A 20,180-nucleotide genomic window follows, 5' to 3' on the forward strand; every position below is an offset into this window, starting at 1 on the left:
AGTGACTAATAGTTGAGGAGTGTGATTGACATGCATGACTCACAGGTGTCACTATATATTACATCATCTGTATGAATAATAAAATAATGTTTTGCTGACACAGGCATCTCTTCCACAGACAGAGAAACAAAGCATTGCTCAGGAAGCCTCAGACAGTCACAGCTGCTACAACAGATCTGAATCTGAATCTTACAGTTTAACACTGTCAGTTGTGTTAAACTGGGAGAAAAGCCAGTAGGACCATAAGGTCTGAGAGAAGTGAAGAGGTCAGACTGGAGGATCCAGCCCTGGCTGCCATGGTGAAAAGGTTTCAGGAGTAAAAGAATCCATCTGGGGCCAGGTCTGTCATAATAAAATAGAAAAACATGAACAGTGGTGCAGTCAAATGCAGTATGGAGTCACGCGAAAAGTCCAAAAATGTCAGTTTCATGCTAAATTCAGTGTGAATGTTCCTGGCATTTTGGACACTGTAGTAGATTTACTGTTTGAATATTACAGGTCGGGTTCTGATTTATCTCCCCATGCAAGTTTTTTCTGTTTCTCACCTTCTCTGACCACGTGAGGCCAAACACATCGCCAACACATGCAGCAACACTACATTGGGGACTGAGGGATGGCTGGAGGCCATATTTGCAGCCTCCGCTCCCAGTGTGGCTCCCCAGCAGCTCAGGATGTTGCACTTTTCTCAATTTTCTAAGCAGCCCACAATTTAGCACGCAAAATATGTGATAGTTGCTTGTGTTTTTGTTCTAAGTGACGGCGCTTTTTTACTTTCAGTTTAGATGGTGAGGAAAAATATATTGATAGCATGTGAGATTAAAGAATTTGGAAGAAAAATGCTGTGAAACACAGAACTTTTTGCAGAAGGTGAGCTTGGAAAGCTGAAATGTTGAAAGCATTCCACTGTATTGCACTTACCCTGCCATGGCTGCACACTTAGCCCTGAATGTAAGGTTGGATTGGTCAGCGCTCACTAAACACGCCTTCAGATTTCACGCATTTATTCCAGAGCAGCACAGCTCTACAAGAGAAAGGAGGCACGCACTATTTACCAGATGACATCCTTTGAAAATTACCACTCTAGCATCCAGTGCTTTGACACAGACACACACTCAGTGGCCAGTCAGTGCTGAGTGTTGTGTCTACATTTCTGTCCTTCCCACTTACAGTCATGAGAGGGGGCAGAATGTTAGATAAATATGAAGTCCAGCATAACATCACCACTAAATACAACCTCAGTGCCAAAACATATAAGTGAATTAATATCTTTACTGTCAACCAAAACTGAACAAATAAAATAGCCATAAAAGTAGACGTTATGGCAGAACAGTTGTATTGGATTGCATGAGTTTTTTCCAGGCGTTCCTAATAAAGTAAAGAGTGTGTTCTGTCATGAAGACTATTTGAACTTCATTCCTTACAGGTCTAACCAGTTCTTTCAGTAGAATGAGTAGGATTTGACAGTAGTGGTCCATAAATGCACCATTTGAACTTGGCCCTTCCTCTCCAGCTTCCTCTTGGTTGCATGTTTCCAATCTGACACCTGTTCTCTAGCGAGTCCAGCCCTCACATCCTGTGTGCTGTGTGTGGCCCTATACATCCACAGCCCAAAGGTTGATACCCTGAAACATCCAGAACACAGCAAAATAAGAAAATACAGGCAGATCTCTGCAGATACAGACACTGCCACACACTTGAAGTGGATCTTAAGTGATGACTGAGTGGGATTATTTGTATGCATTGTCTCACTCATTCTACCTTTAAACTCAAAAGTGCCTGGACTTTGGACTGGAGACTGGACTGGGACCTACATCAAGTACTATTCAACCATGCAGATGTTGCTGATTTTATGTGCAGAGATTTGGAGATATCCACCTCTGAAACTTGTGCCACAGCTAATGGAGGCGATGACGAACTTGTGCCCAAAACAACTGAGGTGGTTGAGTTTTGTTTTCGGTGCTGAAAGCACTGCCATACATTTGGAGTTGCGTTTCATTGGAGCTTTGAGTTATTTCAAAGTCGCCATGCTTTGAGGACCACAAACAAAACTTTCTTCACTTCCACTGCAGCAGATTTTGGCACAAATGTCAGAGTTTGTGAAAATAATCCGCCACCAGTTTTTGTGAAATGACCCTTTAAATGAAAAAGAACAAATGGGATGTTTTACACATCTCTAATCTCTGAAAGCTGAGCCGTGCAATAACTGACCCTTCGCTAAGCCCCGCCCTCCTTAGTTACTGCTGCTACGCCTGTCAAACTTCTCGCACAGCACATGTGGAGTTTACATGGAACGGTGGCAGATGTACCATCCAAATTTCCACATTTTTGAACCACTTGGTCCTCGATTCTACAGACAAAGACAAAGACAGTTTAATCCACTCTTCACGTTTGCTCTTGTGTTTTAGTTATCAACATGTAGAGAAATGTAAAGGCTGACAGGCCTGCTGGTGTCTAGTTACAGTTACTAAACTCTTTGGAGGGATTACTGACAATAATAATACCTGTACACTCTGTAAAAAGAATACTGTCTCAATAGGTATTGTGGCTGCAGATATCCTACAGTATCTGTCACTGCAGTGCCTGGGGCCAACAGGGAGACCGGGAGGCTACGGTGTCAGGTCTGGTTTGTCATTCATTATACCCGGCTGGATATCCTGCCTCTGCACTCATGCCTCTATTCACATTCACAAATCTTTTCCTCCCATTTTGCTCCTGCGCTCTAGAAATCTTCACCGACATTCAGAGTATATCAGAGTGCTGAAAGGCCAAGCATGTTCGAGCACACCTCCTCCTCATGGCCGCCTCCAAACATCCTTCTGACGTCTCTTCTGTGTTTTTAATCAGGAGTCGGCTTTGCACTGCCGCGCTAATTCGCTGCACCCTCCTCTCCCCCTAATAACTGCAGTGACCCAAGGGTTAGATAATTCATTGTCTGAACCAGTAGTTTCACATTGGCAACAATTAGTGGGTATTGCAATACCAGTGGACAATGGTGCATAAACAAAATTGATAATTAAAGCACAAAAAAAAGAGCTACAACCATAGTACACCAGACTGTCTGACTCTGGGGAAAAGCAAACATGCAGTCTGAATGTGTGAGTTTGAGTGATGCTGTGAGGAAAAGGTGAAGTGAATGACAATAATTCCCCTTCGGCTGCTTGTCTGTCATCAGTGTGCCCCTGAGCGCGCCATTTAACCCCCATCTGCTGCAGCGGGGCTGCTCTGTTTGCTTTGGTTGAAAACTGTGGCGTTTACAGTCAGCTTCAGGATGCTAACGGTGCAGGTGGAGGTGAGGTGAGGTGAGGGACTCACAGAAAAACAGCATGCATACACAGTCGAACAACCCTGGATGAATAAAAAGCAAAGAAACAACATATAATCGTTCTTAGAATTGCTCTGCCCAGGGTTGCATCCAAGTTTTTCTTTCATAAGATGTTTGGAGTTGTTTGTTGTCTTTGCTGAGGGTTTGAGGTTGGTGGTTAAGCTTGGATGGGTTTGATAGGTTAAGTGGGTTTGTTATGTCTTTCCAATACTTCTTCCTTTTATGTTTCCTTCTTCTTTGTTTTATATGATTTTTTTTTCTGTTGATACGAAGCATCGTTCAAGGTATGGTTCAAGTTCGACACAACTTGTGAGGCTGTGTTAGGCACAGCAGCCGTTTCAGCTAAATGCTAACATCAGCATGCTAACATGCTCGCAAAGACAATGCTAGCAAGCTGATGTTTTGCATGTGTAGTGTTTACCATTAGCATAATTAGTTACGCATGCTAACATTTGCTAATTAGTGCTAATCACAAAGTACAGTACAAATGGGGCCGATGGAAACAACATTAGTTTTGAGCATATTTAGGCACAAACCAAAATATGAGACAAATTAAAATTGAGTGGAATTAACAGCTACAAACAAATGTAATGATAAATGTATAATCAGAAACTTTGCAAAGGTAGCGCCTCTTGCAGAACTCTTGTATCACATTGCATTAGACTTAGTGCTAACGGTATGTGTCTATGACCTGTGGATATCAGTTGTTTTGTGAATTACTGATAAAACTCTCCACTGAAGATACAGCCGCCTGAAGCAACACCGCTGTGAGAGGATAAACACAGAATAAAAAAGACATTCGAAAAATACGTAAGTGGCAGAATGATTTTTTAATGCACAGAGGGCAGTCCAATGTGCTGCTTGTCATTTGTTCTACAGGAATAAGCATGGATTTAAATTAAGCAGGGAAATTAGCTTGGAATCTGTTTGCATTCTGACCTTTTCACCACCATTATCAGAAAACCTGAAAGTGGCTAGGAAATGCGTTACTCCCTGCTATGGCAAGCGAAGCAAAAAAAAAAAAAAAAAAAAAAAAAGGATCTATATAAATGCACAAGCCTTATTTTCACTGCCACATAAAGCCATGGATGACTGCAGACACACCTGAAATCAACTGTCTGGGTGATATTATGTGACAAACCTTCGCCCAGTGTGTATGTTGACTTGGCAGTTCCTCAAACAACTCCATACCACCCGTTGTTATGCTTATAAATATGTAAAGCTGTGCCTATTAAAAGCAACCATACAGCAATATCATTAATTAATAAGACACGCATCTAAAAACCATTATCAGCAGTTTTATCTCAGTCATTATCAAATGCCGTAACATAAAAATGGAAAGAAGAAAATAAATAATGCCGTCAAATTGAAGGCACTTAAAGCAGACTAATTAAACTAGAATGAGCACCTCACACTCGTTTGCCTCCACCAGCCAGTCACATTGCAGTTTACATCCATGTCTGTCAGACATATATAATATATGTAGACATAAAGACTTTGAGGGAATTTAGGAAAACGTATTAAGTGCATTCGGCGAAATGGAAGTTATGAATATATTGACATGTATGAGTCCAGTGTACTTCAAGAGGAGCACAGAGGGCTGATGGAGAGCTTCATCACATGGTGCAACGACAATCATCTGAAGCTCAACATCTGCAGAACCAATGAGCTTGTGGTGGACTACAACGCTTCAAACATGGATGCTGCTGCAGAGAAGCTACAAATTGTAAAGCGTGGACACACACATCGTCAACCTGACAGCACAGAACATCTTAACGATCAGCCCAGTTTCAAGGTGGAGACCAAAGATTAGTGTCACCAATTCAGCATCTGAACAAATGTGAAGTGTGGTCACAATCTCCCCTTCTGTTCCTGAGTTGTGGTGTTGAATAATGGCCAAAAAAGTGTTTTAGCAGAACATTATGATGTCACAGTGACCTTTCGGATTTAAAATGTCATCACCTCATCATTTGATCTCATCAGACATTTGTGTGAAATTTTGTCCTAATTTGCGAATGAATTCTTGAGTTGAAGCCAAAAATGAGTCCAAGTGGATGTTTGTGCCAAATTTTAAGAAATTCTCTCAAGGCGGTCCTGAGATAATCGCGTTCACGAGAGCGGGACGTACTTACAGAAGACTGCAAAGAAAAATGTCACATGCGGTGCAACTTGTGAACAACTGAGAAGAATAATTCTGTATATTGCATTACTTCACTAACTAACATGCTTATGCAGGATGCATGAGAAGTTTTCACTTCACCTTCTGTTTCTATAGATACCAGTCATATGGTGTACACATGGGTTAGTGTGTCTGTATTGTTTATACTGTACATCTGGCCACTAATATAACTGCAACAATTCTTTGGTTCTTTATTCATATTGGACACTACTTCAAACGTATCAATAATACTATAATAATAGCAAAACCATTTTGAATTACAGCAGCGTTCGCTTTTTTTCCAGATTTTCTGAAAATGTGAAAGAGCAAAGCAAACAATCGGCACATGCGTAGCTAGCGTCGTCACTGCCCTCCCACTTGAAATGATTTTTCTATGTAAATATAAATGACAAGATCATTTTAATCTCTTTAATGAAATATGGATTTTAGGCCCGTGGCAAGAGAGGACTGTAAAATCTGAAGCGAGCATAAAAGAGCGAAGCGCCTTTGATGTGCAGATGAAACAAATGTCTTGTTTGGCGGAAGCGCTGTTTTTTTCTGTTTCTTTCTCTCTATTGCTTACACACACACACACACACACACACACACACACACACTATGAATTAGTTTCATTAACATTTAGGGCGTGGAAAAGTCATGTGCTTCATCAAAGCACAAATCCCTGTAATTTTTTTAAAAGCTGCATCGTATTGTCATGAACTTTGTGTGTGTGTGTGTGTGCGTGCGTGCGTGCGTGTGTGTGTGTTTGTGAGTGTGTGTGTCCTGGAGGTTTGATGAAATGTCAATATAATTTTCACAGCAGACGTTTTGACTTGTCACAGCAGGAAAAACACAACATTAATAGCATAACATTAATCATGACTCAGTGACCCACTAAGCCTTCCAGGTAGTCAACACATAGTTCCAGTAACATCCCAGTAAAACTGTGATTTGTCAACATTTGTTTGAAGTCCATTTGATGAAATCAGTGTGGATTTCCTCTGTGGCCATTAAATCGGGCACTTACATCACTAAAAAGAATGAATAAAACAGGTGATTTTCAGCACAAAGTGACATAAATTTGAGGGGAACAGTTTCACAAATCCCCTGTCCACATGACGACACGTTCGTGTTGCTGGGATTCACTCTTTCCCGGTGTCACCTGTTCGTTCCAGGCACTCCGCTAGAGGTCAAGCAGCGGATGAAGTTGTCCCACAACAGCTTTTCTGACAGGAGACGACTCTGAGCATCCCTGTACAACCGGTGCTCTGCTTTCATAATAATGCATGCATATATGTACACACACACACACACACACATTCTGACATGCACACCAAATTATTTTGCGCTGACTCTGGCGCCTGTGTTTGTGTGTCTTTGGGTGTGTTTCCTGTGTGCTTGAGTGGCCTCAAAGGGAATATGTAAATAAGACAGTGCAGTAAACAAAGACTGACAAGAGCCTTTGAGGCCATGCAATCTGATACATTCATTACTAGTCAATGTTAATTAGTATGTGCTTTTTTTGTGTGACGCCAACATACACAAATGAACAAGCAGTGGCAAAATCAATCAACACCTAGGCCTCGGCTGAGATCGGGAGCTCTGGGCTGCGCTGATGCTCCAGCATCCGTAACAATAAATGGCTGCTGGGCGATGTGGGAAAACTTCTTTATTATCCCACACATTCAGAAACGACACATGAATAAAGACCACTGAGAGTCACGTCAAGATATTGTTTTGGTTTGCTCAGCTAAATACAAACAGTGTGTGACATGAGCGTATTTCAGTGAAGATTTGTGGTGAATGAATGGGTCCCAGGTTTGAATACTTCATGCAATGTTTACTGCATTCGTGTTAAACATTTCCACTGAATACTGCCTGCTGTCCTCTGCTCCTTCTCTTCCACTCTGATGCTTCTTTTTGCTGCTTCCTGCCAATTTGTTGTTGTGTTGTTCACTGTTGTCCTGTGTTTCTGTCTCTGTGTGGATGTCCATGTGCCTCAAGCACACAGCCACTTTCTGAATGGTCACTGATGTCACCTTCTCTCTCTCCCTCTCTCCCTCCCTTCAGGAGCCTTTTTTTTCCATAATGAAAATCACAACGGCTGCTGCCTAATTAAACGAGCACTCATTTCAGGAAGATTAAAGCCATTACAATTAACCAGAGAAGAGAGAACAAGGAACAAGAATAAAATACACTCTTATGCATTCATATGCCATTTAACCATGGAGCAAGATTTATGAAATCAATTAATAAAATGTGCACAGCTCTAGTGTGTGTGTGTGTGTGTGTGTGTGTGTGTGTGTGTGTGCCATCACAACTTCAAAGGGCATGTTTTAGGGTTCAGACTTGGTTTTAAGAGTTAGGTCGTAGTTAGGTTTAGGTTAGCGTTAGGGAAAGGGGCGAGGGAATGCAATATGTCAATGAGGGTCCTCTCAAAGTCAAGAAGTGCAGGTGTGTGTGTGTGTGTGTGTGTGGCCTTTCATTACTCAAGTTGTGAGGACATAAATTTACACAGTCACATTGTAGGGACTCCCCTTCATTATGAGGACAAAATGCAAGTCCCCGTAATGTAACTCATTAAATTTTAGGGTGGAGACTTGGGTTAAGGTTTGGGTTAGGCGAAGGTTAAGTTCAGGTTGGAGTAAAGGTTAGGGTTATAGGCAGGTAATGGTTATGGTGCAGGTAAGTCTCCAGGAAATGAATGTAAGTCTACATATAGAATATGTTAAGAGACCAAGAGAAAAGTTGAAGAGAAAAATATTATCTCAAGTCAAGGTTGTTGTGTATTTTTGATGCATACATTTAGGTAGGCGTGGGCGGTCAGAGAGACAGATAGTTCAACAGCCTATTGCTGCCAAAGATCCCTTCACTCACTTCTCAGACGCAGATTTATTCCATTTTATGTGTTTTGCGTGCGGGTGCAAAGAGGAGCAGAGGACTGGTTGAGACAGACATGAAAAACAAACACAGGCTCTAAAACATTCCTCCATTGGCTCAGCACGGCTTAGACAAATGTCTTGACATTTCCAAGCACTGGAACATGAATCACTCTTCATTTCCACAGATACATGAAAACAAACTCCTCTGGGTAGCACATCTACCAGGGCAATGCATCACTTTGTGTGTGTGTGTGTGTGCGTGCGCTCGTGTGTGTTGCTCCTCCACCTCAGTTACTCTCCCACAAAGAGGGTAAAACAAAACACTGCACAAACCAGTACAATTTGAAAAGTTGGTGATCAACAGCTCACATGAACCTGTGATCCTAAAGTCCTCACGCTGAAGGTTGATATCTGACAGCGTTTGAACATGAGGACACACACTCATTCATCCAACAGTCATGTCAGAATGAAGCTGATCCCAATATCTGACAACCACTAACAGCCTATGCTACCCCCAGAGCTGTGCTAGTTCGATGGCTGTTGATCATGTCAGAAGAAGGCTTGCCCTTCATGCATCCTATTGGGTGAAAATAGCAAAACCAAAACTTTTTTGTTGTTGTCCTCCACCACGAAGAGAGCTTTATTTTTACAGCCTTTAAAGACAGATTAAAGGCTACCATAAGAATAAAATTTGGCAAGCAGTTATCTCTCAGCTGCAGAGTGTCAAATTAAAAATGAATAATTTGGCAAGAGCTTTATTTCCTTTTCTAACCATGCTATGCAAATTCTCAGTTAAAAAATAAATGGTTTGATATTAAACTTGTAATAACATTATTAACATTCATGCTCTCAATATAGAGGCTTAAGGCACACTTATATTTGCACTGCTTCAGACCCCTTAAATAAGCAACATCAATAGCACATCCACTCTGAACACACACACACGCAGAGTGTTGGAAAATGTTTCTGCAACAGTTTGGCGACTGTGTCATCATCAGGAGTTGTGTTGTAGGGGGAAACACACATTTTTGGTCTGCTTCATGTGCACTTTTACACTGAAATGAACTGTTAAAAAAACATCAATTTATCTGAAAATGTATTGTCACGAAGCTGGAAACAAGGCCACTGAAAAACAGCTCATGAGCTCATGAAAAGTTGATGTTTTGGAGATGCGTGGTTTTCACACGGGGCTGCAGATGCAGAAGGTGTAGCTGAGATTTTAGAGATTCACTGCGAGGCGCGTGCTGGCCCCTCTGCAAGGCCTCTGTGCCCTGCAGTTACCCAGAAACCTCTTCTTTTATTATTATTATTTTTTTATGAGACAGAAGACCCAAGTTGTGATCAACAGGGATTATTCTTTGCTTATATTGTAGCGCTCTTACGTGAGAAGTATCCTGCATTATCTTTACAAACAATGCCACTTCCACAATATGATAGTTTGACGAATGAGGGCCCTCTCTCTAAACTTCAATATTGTATGTTGAACACTTGAGGTCATTCATTCCCTCTGCTCCAAAATCATCTCACAATAATTTTAAACTGTAATTACGCCCCAAATGTCCACCAACACCAGTAGAGGACATTAACATGTCGTACAATTCAGGGCTGAATATCATTATTCAAATACTCCTCTTAGCGTTCTCCGAGGTAACAAAACCAGCGCTAAGAGCCAGTGAGTCCCACTGCATGCAACATTCAAAAGACTTCACCTGAATCACAAAAGTGCTCAGCAGGCTGCCGATGACGACCACGACCACGATGATGATGGATGATAGATGTATAAAGACAGATTACAGGATACCCCATTAAAGCTACATTTTCTCAGCCAGTGTGAGAGCACAAGCGGAGGACATGAGCAGTAATTTGGGTAATTTTGCTCCGCGCTTCACCCTTTTCTTTAATGACAATAATTATCTGTGGAAAACATCTGTAGGGTGTGTTGTCTCCCCCTCCCTTCCGCTCCTTCTTTGTCTGATCAGTGTCTTGCTAAATCACCAACGTGTCTCTTGTTCTTCCTCCTCCTCGTCCTCCTGTGATTTCACTTCTTCACGCTCTCTCTTTGACCCGCACTCAGATTATCTGTTTTGTGTCCTTTCTTTCATACGCCACCAAAAAAAAGTGAACGCCCTCTTCAGTCCACTTCTGTAAAATTCTCGGGACAAATGAAGCCAAAACATTTGGCCTCAGTCTTAACTCCCCTCTTAGCACAGTGGGCTAAGTCACATTTGGAGTCAGGGGTGCTTAGGCAGTGGGAAAATTGACTGAAAGTCTTACTCACCCCAGTGGTTTCTCCAGTCGACTGGCTGGTGATCCAACAATCTCCCCGAGAGTGCAGAATGTCTGACCCAAGAAGTCCTGGAAGGGAGGAAGGAAGGAAGGAAGGAAAAAAGGAGGTAGTGAAGGGGGAAAGGAGGGAGGGAGAACAGGTTGGTGCAGACTTTTAGCCAAGAGAAATGCTGGTTTTTGCTTCATCATCTTGTTAAAAAATGGGATAAGCCATTTATTACTGCGGTGTCACATGAACACTTGTTATATTATGCTTACAAACTACAAATGACATTGTTTGATGGCTTTCTGTCCGCTGTGCTCTCCTTCTGCTTAAAAAACTCTGCCCAACAATGTGACATCATATCCAGCTATGGTGTAAAATGCTAATTTTGTTGAACTGAACTCAAATGTCGCCACACAACCATGAAGGCTATGTGTGCATGGTGAGCATGGCTTTGCGCTGTGGTTCCCCACAGGCCTGTCCTCAGGGCCGCACTTTTCCCTCAGACATCAGGTCACGGTCCACATGTACAGTCCAGCACACGAACTTAACACCCACTCAGTCTGTTTCTATCCATTCACTGCGCCTGTCAGTGGATTTAAATCAAGGAGGTTCTTGCTGTGAGGAGACCGAGCTAACCACTGTGCAACTCTCAGTCACAAAATTAAATCTTTAATTACTTAATTACATCTGGGACTTCAGCATACATGACAGGAGCAGCACTGCAGTAAGAGAGTGATAAAAATAGTAATAAAAGCAGTTACAACTAATTCAGGTTTATTCTGGTTATTAAAACGCTAATTACAGCCTAACATGTCTGTAACTATACCACAGTTCTGACAGGAGGGAGGCATCAGTGTCTGTGCATGTTGCTCTTACTCCACTCAGTAGGAAGGAGGGAAACAAAAGTCCCAGGAGTAAAATTTCATACAAATTTGTGTGTTTGTTTGACAAAATAACTGTGACCCCCTCAGAACAGACCCCACTTGTGGACTGCGACCCACCTGTAGGAAACCACTGCTATAATGAATTGTGGATACCAAACAAATGGGAGAAGATGGAGTGATGATTCAAACACCATGAACAGTGATAACTAACATGATTCACAACCGTATTGATGCTTTTTAGTGACAGAGTTTCAGTCATAACAAGCCACCCAGTATCACCCTGCTTTGATCTGGTACATTAGACCATCAGACAGGACAGATGCAAAGAAATTCAGTCTGTGTGTTTGGCTTCAGCAGACTTTTTTCGGCTAATCACAGCGAGGATGTGGGACAATCCAAAGCAAAGGCTCCTTAACTTTGGCCTTGGCAGACAGGACACACTAAATAATTCAACACTGGGTTATCGTGCGTTTCATTTCAGCGAGTCTCTGGTCTGTTATGCCCACTGATTCCACTCTCTGCTACGAGGAAGAGCCTTGAAAATCTCACCATCTTCATCGTGTTACTAAAACTGCAGAAAAATGTGACTGAATATTTCGCTGCATATTGTGAGTGTCGTGCAGACTGCGGCGATGGCTACGAGCCGCCCAGAGCTGGCCTGGCTCTCAGTTTTTAGTTCTGATCAGTGACACCGTCCTTCCTCCTGAGAAAAGGATCGCTAATGTGAGGAGCCTCGGCTCCTAGAAATGACATTTATATACAGCTAATTAGCAACAGCAAAATACGCTTTGAAAAAACATAATGTCAACCGAATTACATTTGTATTAACATAATGAGGAAATGTTGTTAAATAAAGGTACCTGGCAAGGCAAATATGTTGAAACTGAACTCATGTTTACTGACAACATTATTCAGGTTTTTTATGGTTATGTTTGTCAGTCTGGACTAGAACCCTGGATTCTGGTCTCACATTATGATGACTCTGAACATTAATCCAGGCAGTGATAACTTTAGCACGATGTTATCATGAATCCAAATTAGTTGCATATAAATGTCATTTCCAGGAGGCGGGGTTGATGTGAGACAGCAGCCATGCAGTGTCAGAAGTTAGAGAGATGCTGGGACCTACGTTGAGTTCTGCGGGCTTCCAGAAAGGTTGGGCAGCAGCAGCAACAACAGCAATGACAATAACAACAACAACAACAACAACAGAGCACATCATATACCAAGACCCAGCACTATAACAGATACCTAGCACTCCGAGAGCTGCTCAGCAAGGCAGAGTGAGAGTGGAGAGACAGCGTGCTGTGTCACGACTATAACCTCGAGCGCACAGGTGGAATTAAAGCTAATGATGAAAAAATGCAAACCCTCATCATCCAAATACCGCAAATAATCACCAAAACTGATTATTTTGAACTTTTCTCAATGCTTTCTGTCACCATAGTTTCCAGTCTTGCGGATAAGAACGACTTATCTTTTGCTAGTGAGACAAAAAGTATCATGCAATGTAATACATTGCTTAAAATGGAAACTAACGGATAAAAGCATTGCACAGTCAAAGCTTTTCTACATGACTGTATAGTACGTTACTGCACAATGCCTACGACTAGAACAAATGAAAACAATACGCTTGTAAAAGACTCAGTCACAGATATATAGAGATAGAGACTGCATCGTATTCATAGCACAATTACACAATGTGTAAAAAGTCAAAAAAAAAAAGGAGAGGAGAAGGAGAAAAATAAACATTTGTATTTGGATATTTCTATGATCAGGCAATAAAAAGGGTTTGCTTTATTCCATCAAGAGGAAACCATGCAGCAGGCAACATCAAATTAAAACGTTCACAAACACAAAACCACAAACATTGCCAGCATTAGACCACTGATAAAAAAGAGTTCAGCCAATCTCAAATCACTTTGACCACCATATTGCATCAAGCAATATTTACTTTTTCCATTTTCACAGGCATTCATGCCAATAATTCAGATTTCACTGAGGACCAGCCTCCATTTATCCGTGGTTCAAGGTTAAAATATGTGTACTCACATGTTTAGACAGGTCTGGGCTTTTGGAGTCGACATCGTACCTGAAAGAACAAAATGAAAGCAGCAAAGCCATCTTACTTCATAAACTGTAGAGGAGTCTCTTATCTAAGTGGGGACATTTTGACTGATAGGCCTCTTAAAGGCAAGATTTTAAATGAACCCTGGTGGTGTGTCATCACTGGGAGCAGAAAAAAAAACACACTTATCTAGTTTTTGGCTTTTTTCTCAGTGTTTCTCAGAGTAATTTTAGAGAAGGGAAAGGGAATGATAGCCATTGGGGAAGAATGTGAATTCAAATGATACAGAACAGAGAAAAGAAAGATCACAGAATAAAAGTAAATAAGATCATTTTGATTTGCTGAATTGGAAACCACAGCAGAGAGATGGGTGGACATCATCGGAGCTCAGAAACGACAAACGTCAGAAAAATTCAGAATGAGGCGAGATGAAACGAGGACAGGATCTTGTCAGATGTTACTATATGTGGGGAAGGGTTCAACAAGGCCTATTCTCCTCTTCCATAATAATGAGTGGTGGACCTGCTCTGATTTGCATGTGAATATATAGTTGTGAGGTGAAGGAAAGGGAGCATATGTGATGTACCAGGATTAAACGATAGATTCCGTTCGCCTGAAGATTAATCAGACCCAAACAGGCACAAATGAACTAAAATTACGAGGAAATGTACACAAGAAAATGCTGCTGATAGGCTGCACATAATGCAGTGTTCTCTGACTATAATTTTTTTTTAAGTTCATTTGACAGAGTTGCCAAATTGCATCTATTTTTATATACATTTACATTATATACACGTATGATACATATTGATGTATGTATGCTTTGAGAAATACCAAAATCAGCTATAGGTCACAAAACTACACATGACGTCAGCCGACTGGTCCCTAAGCCCCACAGGGTCTTTACTGGGCTTTAGCCTCAGTACTTGTACAGTACTGTGCAGTGACAATAATAATAACCAAATCTATTCCAATCTAGCATCCTTACCAGATGATGATCAAGATGGAAGACATTAAAATAAAGGGTCTACTGTAGGCAAAGCTAGTTAGGCCCAGCATTATAATATAGAGGTTGGATGGAATAAAACCTGCCAGTGCACAAATTCCTGTCGTTAGCTCCTGACATGCCCCTTTCCTTGCTTTCTAGTGCAGTTCATTACACTACTGTAACCGAATATAATTTTGTTGCACTTGGAAACTTGTGTTATGACAATAAACGATTCCTGATTCCTATTTCCTACTTTCTGTTGGAGGTACTACACCAGTTAGTTATGCTCATGGCACATTAAAACACACAGTTAATCCATTCCTCTCACTTTTGGTTTTGGTTTTTTGTAAAGAATAAAAAGACCTCCAAACTCTTGACATATTACTGTTAATAGAAACAAATCCAGTGCTTGACAGGTGTTTTGTCTAGTTACAGTTACTAAGCTATAATTGGCCGATCGTTGTTTGGGGGCAGGGTTTACAGAGGCCAGTTTCTTAAGACTGCAAGACTGCAGGGCTCTCAATCAGCACAGAACAGAAACATACATCATGCTGAAGGAGGGCAGGGGGCAGAAGAGACGACATGATGATCACTCACAGGTCAAAGCGAAGGTTCTGCTTCTCCTCAAAAAAGTAGTCCAAGATGTACTTTCGGACAAAGTCGGGGTTTAGGGTGTTGTCTATCACCTCCGTTCTACCAAACTGTGGAAGGAGAAAGACAGATGGAGGTCAGGGGAGAAGAAGCAAGATGACAGAACACTGTGTAATAAACAAATACAGTTAGTGCCATTATCTCCCTGCACTTTATCTTTGTTTCCGCTCCTTTCTTCCCTTTCTCAGACTCTGGCTTATTACACATGCATACACATAAATTTACAGAGGCCTGATTAATGGAGGTGCTTTCACACACTGCTGCCGCTGTGCAGAAGAAACCAGGGGTGTGCTTCCTGCTTCCTTGATCCTCGCTCCTCTCCCACATTAATTACAGCAGGATAACTCACTCATCAACCTCACAGAGAGACGGAGATAAAGGAAGAGGTGAGGAAAACGTGTGGAGAGAGACAGAGAGAAACAACATGGGAGGACTTGGAGAGAAAAGGAGGGAGGAAGGGAACCGGTCAAAGAGGTATGAAGAGCAGGAGGAGAAAAGGGGGTGAAATTAGAGTGGAAGGTTTTCACAGAAAGAGGGGTGGGAAAAGAGTGGGAAGAGAGAGGAGGAGAAAGGCAGTGATTAACGCATCCTAATTAGTGGGATTCTCACTCCCAAAGTGCCAAACGTAGGGAAACATGCCAGAGAAAAGGCTGGCAGAGAGCCAGCGATGCCACATGCGTACACTGTACGAAAAGCTGATTAAGAGTTTCAAACGCGAGATACAGTACATGATATATAAATCATTTAAAACCTCCTGGGACTACCCCATCTGATCAAAATGAAGTGTCAAAATTTCATTCTCTTTTAAATTATACAGTAATTTATATCAAACACTGGATTGGCTCAAGCACAAACAGAATACAGTCGGATGGCAGCAGGCGGTGAGCGAGTGCAGGGAGTCATCATATGTGACCTACAGCCACAACTCGTGATATTAGTGATGGATATTTCCTGAAGGCGTCGCGATGCGTCACACGAAGGTCCTTCAGCCTCCGGGTTTGCACCTCTCTCTCACGCTTTCTGTTTTCATTCTTTAACAACTACTTCCTCGTCTTTTATCAAGGCGTGCAACAACATGAACGCCTGAAGTGTGTGTACCCTGTCAGTGCACTCAGAGACCAACAAGTAGTCAGAAATCAGACTAAACTCTTTATTTCACAAAGAGAAAGAACAAACTCTTGACTCCAGCTGTTAGTGAGTCTTTATGATGTGTGCTTCTCTAGTTGCATTTGATGTTTTTTTTTTCCTCTTAATTAAGTATCTTAATCAAATTCATCTTGATGAATTAATCTTTATCCTAATCCTAAATTTATTTGGTTACAACTACTGGGTTGGTGATTCATTTCAGGCAGTAACTGGAATCAGAGTAATGCTGTATTGTGGCCCTTTTGCCTGCAGTGTACAATAAAGATGTAAAATCCGAAGCCTTATGTCTTATAGCTGTGTTTGAGGCCTGTTTAGTTGAAAAGCTGGCAAAGTCTACGCTTTCAATCAATGTCAAGGAAGCCATTTGCAAGTCGGAGTCAATGTTGTTTTTCCATAATGTACATGACAGGTAACGTAGGTGTCAATCAATACGGTAAAAAGAACAAATGCAATACATTGTGGGCAATTAGGAGAGCACAGCTGCAATAAAACCATTCACTTCTGTGCTGTTACACAATGCTGAGCACCTCTTTGAACTCAGTTTTTTAAGGCTGTATTTTTCCCTGTGTGAACCCACAGAGGATCTAATTTTAACACAGATGAGGGAGAGAAGTAGAGGAGAGGACGTGGATGTGGAGTCCGCGAGCCACCCAGCCTTTCCAGGAGACCCCGAGGTGTTGATGAGGCTGCGAGCACATGTTAGTAAAGAGGCGGGCGATGGCGAAGATGAGCTCCATAATGTGATTTCCCTGCTGAGTGGAAGAGACAATACCGTGCTGCAGAGTTCATTAGGTACTGCTGGGCTGCCGGAGCCGGCTAACGAGAATTTGGCATGAAGTCCCTGAACCCCGCACCCTCGACATACACACACACACGCACAATGGCTAGCACACACATACACTGCAAATTGAACTGTTCGCGCTAGCGACGGCTACAGTTGAGACCTGCAGAGTCTGATGCTGAAATGTGAACACATCCCTAAAAGAACGCGTGGTGAAAAATAACAGGAGAGCAATAACAGGACTCCTTCATTATCTTTGTGGTTCTTTTGTTCCAAACCTGACAAAGATTTCATTATCTTCTTCCCTGGAGCTCAGAGGAACCACAGCTGGGGATCTGAACGTCCCGTAGTTCTCTGGCCGACATGGATTTTTATTCTCCATGCACTGTGTTCAGCACACAGTAGTTGGTGGAGTCTTGTGTTCTCAGGGAGAGGTAAATGAAGGCTGTGTGATTTAGTCGACTGAGCTTTTTTTTCTGGTTTGGCCTTCAGTGAAAAGCACTGAGGTGTGTTTAAAATAGACAGAGAGAGAAATACACTGAATATTAAACTGCCCCCAGGAATGAGAGAGAGTTAAGAGTGCTTTGGTTGGCGAGCGACGACAAACACACGTGACACATGTGCCATGGCTAAAGCCCAAAGTTTGTTAGAGGTTGGAACGACAGATCACACTCACACACGTGTTGCCACACACACACACACACACACACAAACACACACAAACACACACACACACACACACACACACACACACTTACACACACAGAGCACCAACAGAATGTGGTTGCGTGTGATGCCACGAGCAAATTAGAGAGTGGGAAAAAGATCAGCAAAAGGTCAGTCATGCCACATCTTCATTAAGCTACTGTAAATGAACACCATCCACCTCCTCTCGTGCTCAGTCTCTACAGCAGAATAGGCTTGACAAACAAAAACTGCTTCTCGCCATTTTTGTGTAAGTGGTGTGCCGTTTCTCTCTGGCAGCCCTCCTGCACTGGCGCACATAGGGCGCTACGTGGGCTGCAGCACACCAAAGGTTGAAATTTGTTGGCGGTAAGCCAAATAAGCACAATTAATAAGGTCCGCTTAAAGCTCCCAGGACCAGGCCTGAGCTGTGAGGCAAGTTTGGGGCGTGAACACAGTTGAAATTGCAGGTCTCGTGACGCCCACTCAAGACCCAATCATTACAAATAAAGAAGAAAACAAAGCAGCCGGAAAAATATAGAAATATCACAAGTTCATCTATCAGGACCAATAAAAGCTAGGAGTTCTTGAACAGTATTAGTAAATTAGCAGCAGGCAGGAAGCCAAAGAAGGACCTATCAACACATTTTCCTAAAAGATTGAATATGTTGATTGCCAACGACTCCCAAAACGACTTATATCACAGCAGGAGAGGATCATCGACAAGTTTACAGTAGGCCGCAGACAGCCTTCATCTTCACGTTGTTAACGTTGTGAAACGATCCCAGTTTGCTTACGTGTTGGCACCTGAACTACTTGGTCAGGTTCAGGAAAAGATCACAGGTTAAAATAAGAACGTCACTTTACGTACGTGATGTCATGCGAGCACATTATGTAACTTAAAATGGGTCATCAGAGACTTCCGCCTTCTGACAGAAAGTGTTTGTTTGACCCATCCATCACCTGACTTCCTCCTTTGCTCACGTCATGATTAGTGTGGCCACTAGAGGTCGCAGCCACCAAAAACAGCGAATAGGGGTCATAATACCACGCTTGCACACCCCCGCTTCGCTGCATTTGTAAATGTATTTCAAACACATTGGTGATATAATACAATTGCACTTTGAGTGTGTTTTGAATGCTCATGAATCCTGATTTTCACTGGTGGACTTCAGCATACTTAAAGTTTGTAAAAAGTTTGGCCAATTTAGCAACTATTTACACTTCAAGTATACTCAAGCGGTACTCATGGACTACTTGAGTACACTCAGTATACTTGAAAGTGAAAAAAAACATCACAAACTGTCCTTAGTACATTCTTGAAAAAGTATAATTTAAGTATGATATTTTTTCAGCTGGGAAGGTCAGCCAACAGGAGATTTTCCTGGGGATCACCCTTAAATCATGCTAATAATAATAATTTGGTTTAACTGACTTTGTTTGATTCCACCCCTGACTTCATTAGTTCCTTGGATAAAAACAGGAGGTGCTGAAGCTTTCAACACAGATACATGAAGGAGAGGAGGGTGGTCGGGCAGTGTGCTTCTTATTCTTTATTTTTTGGCATTTTGCCTTTATTTGACGACACTGTAGAAGAAGACGTTGTGTTTACGTAACTTGTTTGAGGACAGGTTTCTCTCTTTGTCAGTGTTTCTCTGACAGCGCTCTCAGTACTCCATGTACGTTGCATTAGTCAATAATACTTGAAACTGTTCAAGGTTATGTTTGTAGCGAGAGAGTCTCCCTGCCTGCTGCCTGGTAAACATCTATGACCTGAGAGCTTCACCCAGACTCATTTTCTCTGTTGTTTAGGAAGGGGAGTCGTTACTGTTGGTTATTTCTGAAGTAAACTGATCAACTAATGAAGTATTGTACATGATGACAGAGAAAGTTGGTATGTCACTTACAGTGTGAATGTTCAGCAACCAGCATATAACAGAGATTGAGACTGGTTTTCTGCGGAGCGCCGAAGTTACATAACAGCTTTCACACTTCATCAAACGTACTGAACTCTCAGGGAGAACAGCCTCTGGACCAGGAAAAACCTCCAATCAGCCCAAGCGTAAAAACCACCCTAAAAGTATTTTTCTTCCAAATCTAGAGCAAAGCACTTGACCATGTGCAGGAGAATGACCATGTGCAGCCCAAAAGCACACAGATGATTTAGTTCTGTGGTCCTGCGTGGTTGGAGAAATGATGGAGATTCTCCCATCTGGATCAAGACAGAAATAGAGAGCAGCAGCTGCATGAACATGACGGACACGACGGCTACCAGAGGAGGTGGAAATCCTCATCAAACGTGTCCCGAGCCTGACCTGCGTGGTAGGGAATCCTGTCCCCGCTG

General features: G+C 42.1%; 1 protein-coding gene across 2 annotated transcripts in view; it reads right to left on the reverse strand.

The window, feature by feature from the left end:
- The window catches only part of cpne5b (copine Vb), a 112,063-nt gene that overhangs the window by 59,836 nt on the left and 32,047 nt on the right, over positions 1–20,180 (reverse strand). Inside the window, exons 4-7 of one of the 2 annotated variants that reach the window (XM_041952486.1) lie at positions 15,172–15,275; positions 13,571–13,610; positions 12,648–12,662; positions 10,641–10,717 (exon numbers count right to left, since the gene is read on the reverse strand). In XM_041952486.1, the coding sequence (XP_041808420.1) occupies positions 10,641–10,717; positions 12,648–12,662; positions 13,571–13,610; positions 15,172–15,275 (236 nt within the window). The remainder of the gene's footprint in view (positions 1–10,640; positions 10,718–12,647; positions 12,663–13,570; positions 13,611–15,171; positions 15,276–20,180) is intronic. The other variant, XM_041952478.1, reaches the window with a different exon arrangement.

Source organism: Chelmon rostratus, chromosome 2 (assembly GCF_017976325.1).
Source record: "Chelmon rostratus isolate fCheRos1 chromosome 2, fCheRos1.pri, whole genome shotgun sequence".
NCBI classification, from domain to species: domain Eukaryota; kingdom Metazoa; phylum Chordata; class Actinopteri; order Chaetodontiformes; family Chaetodontidae; genus Chelmon; species Chelmon rostratus.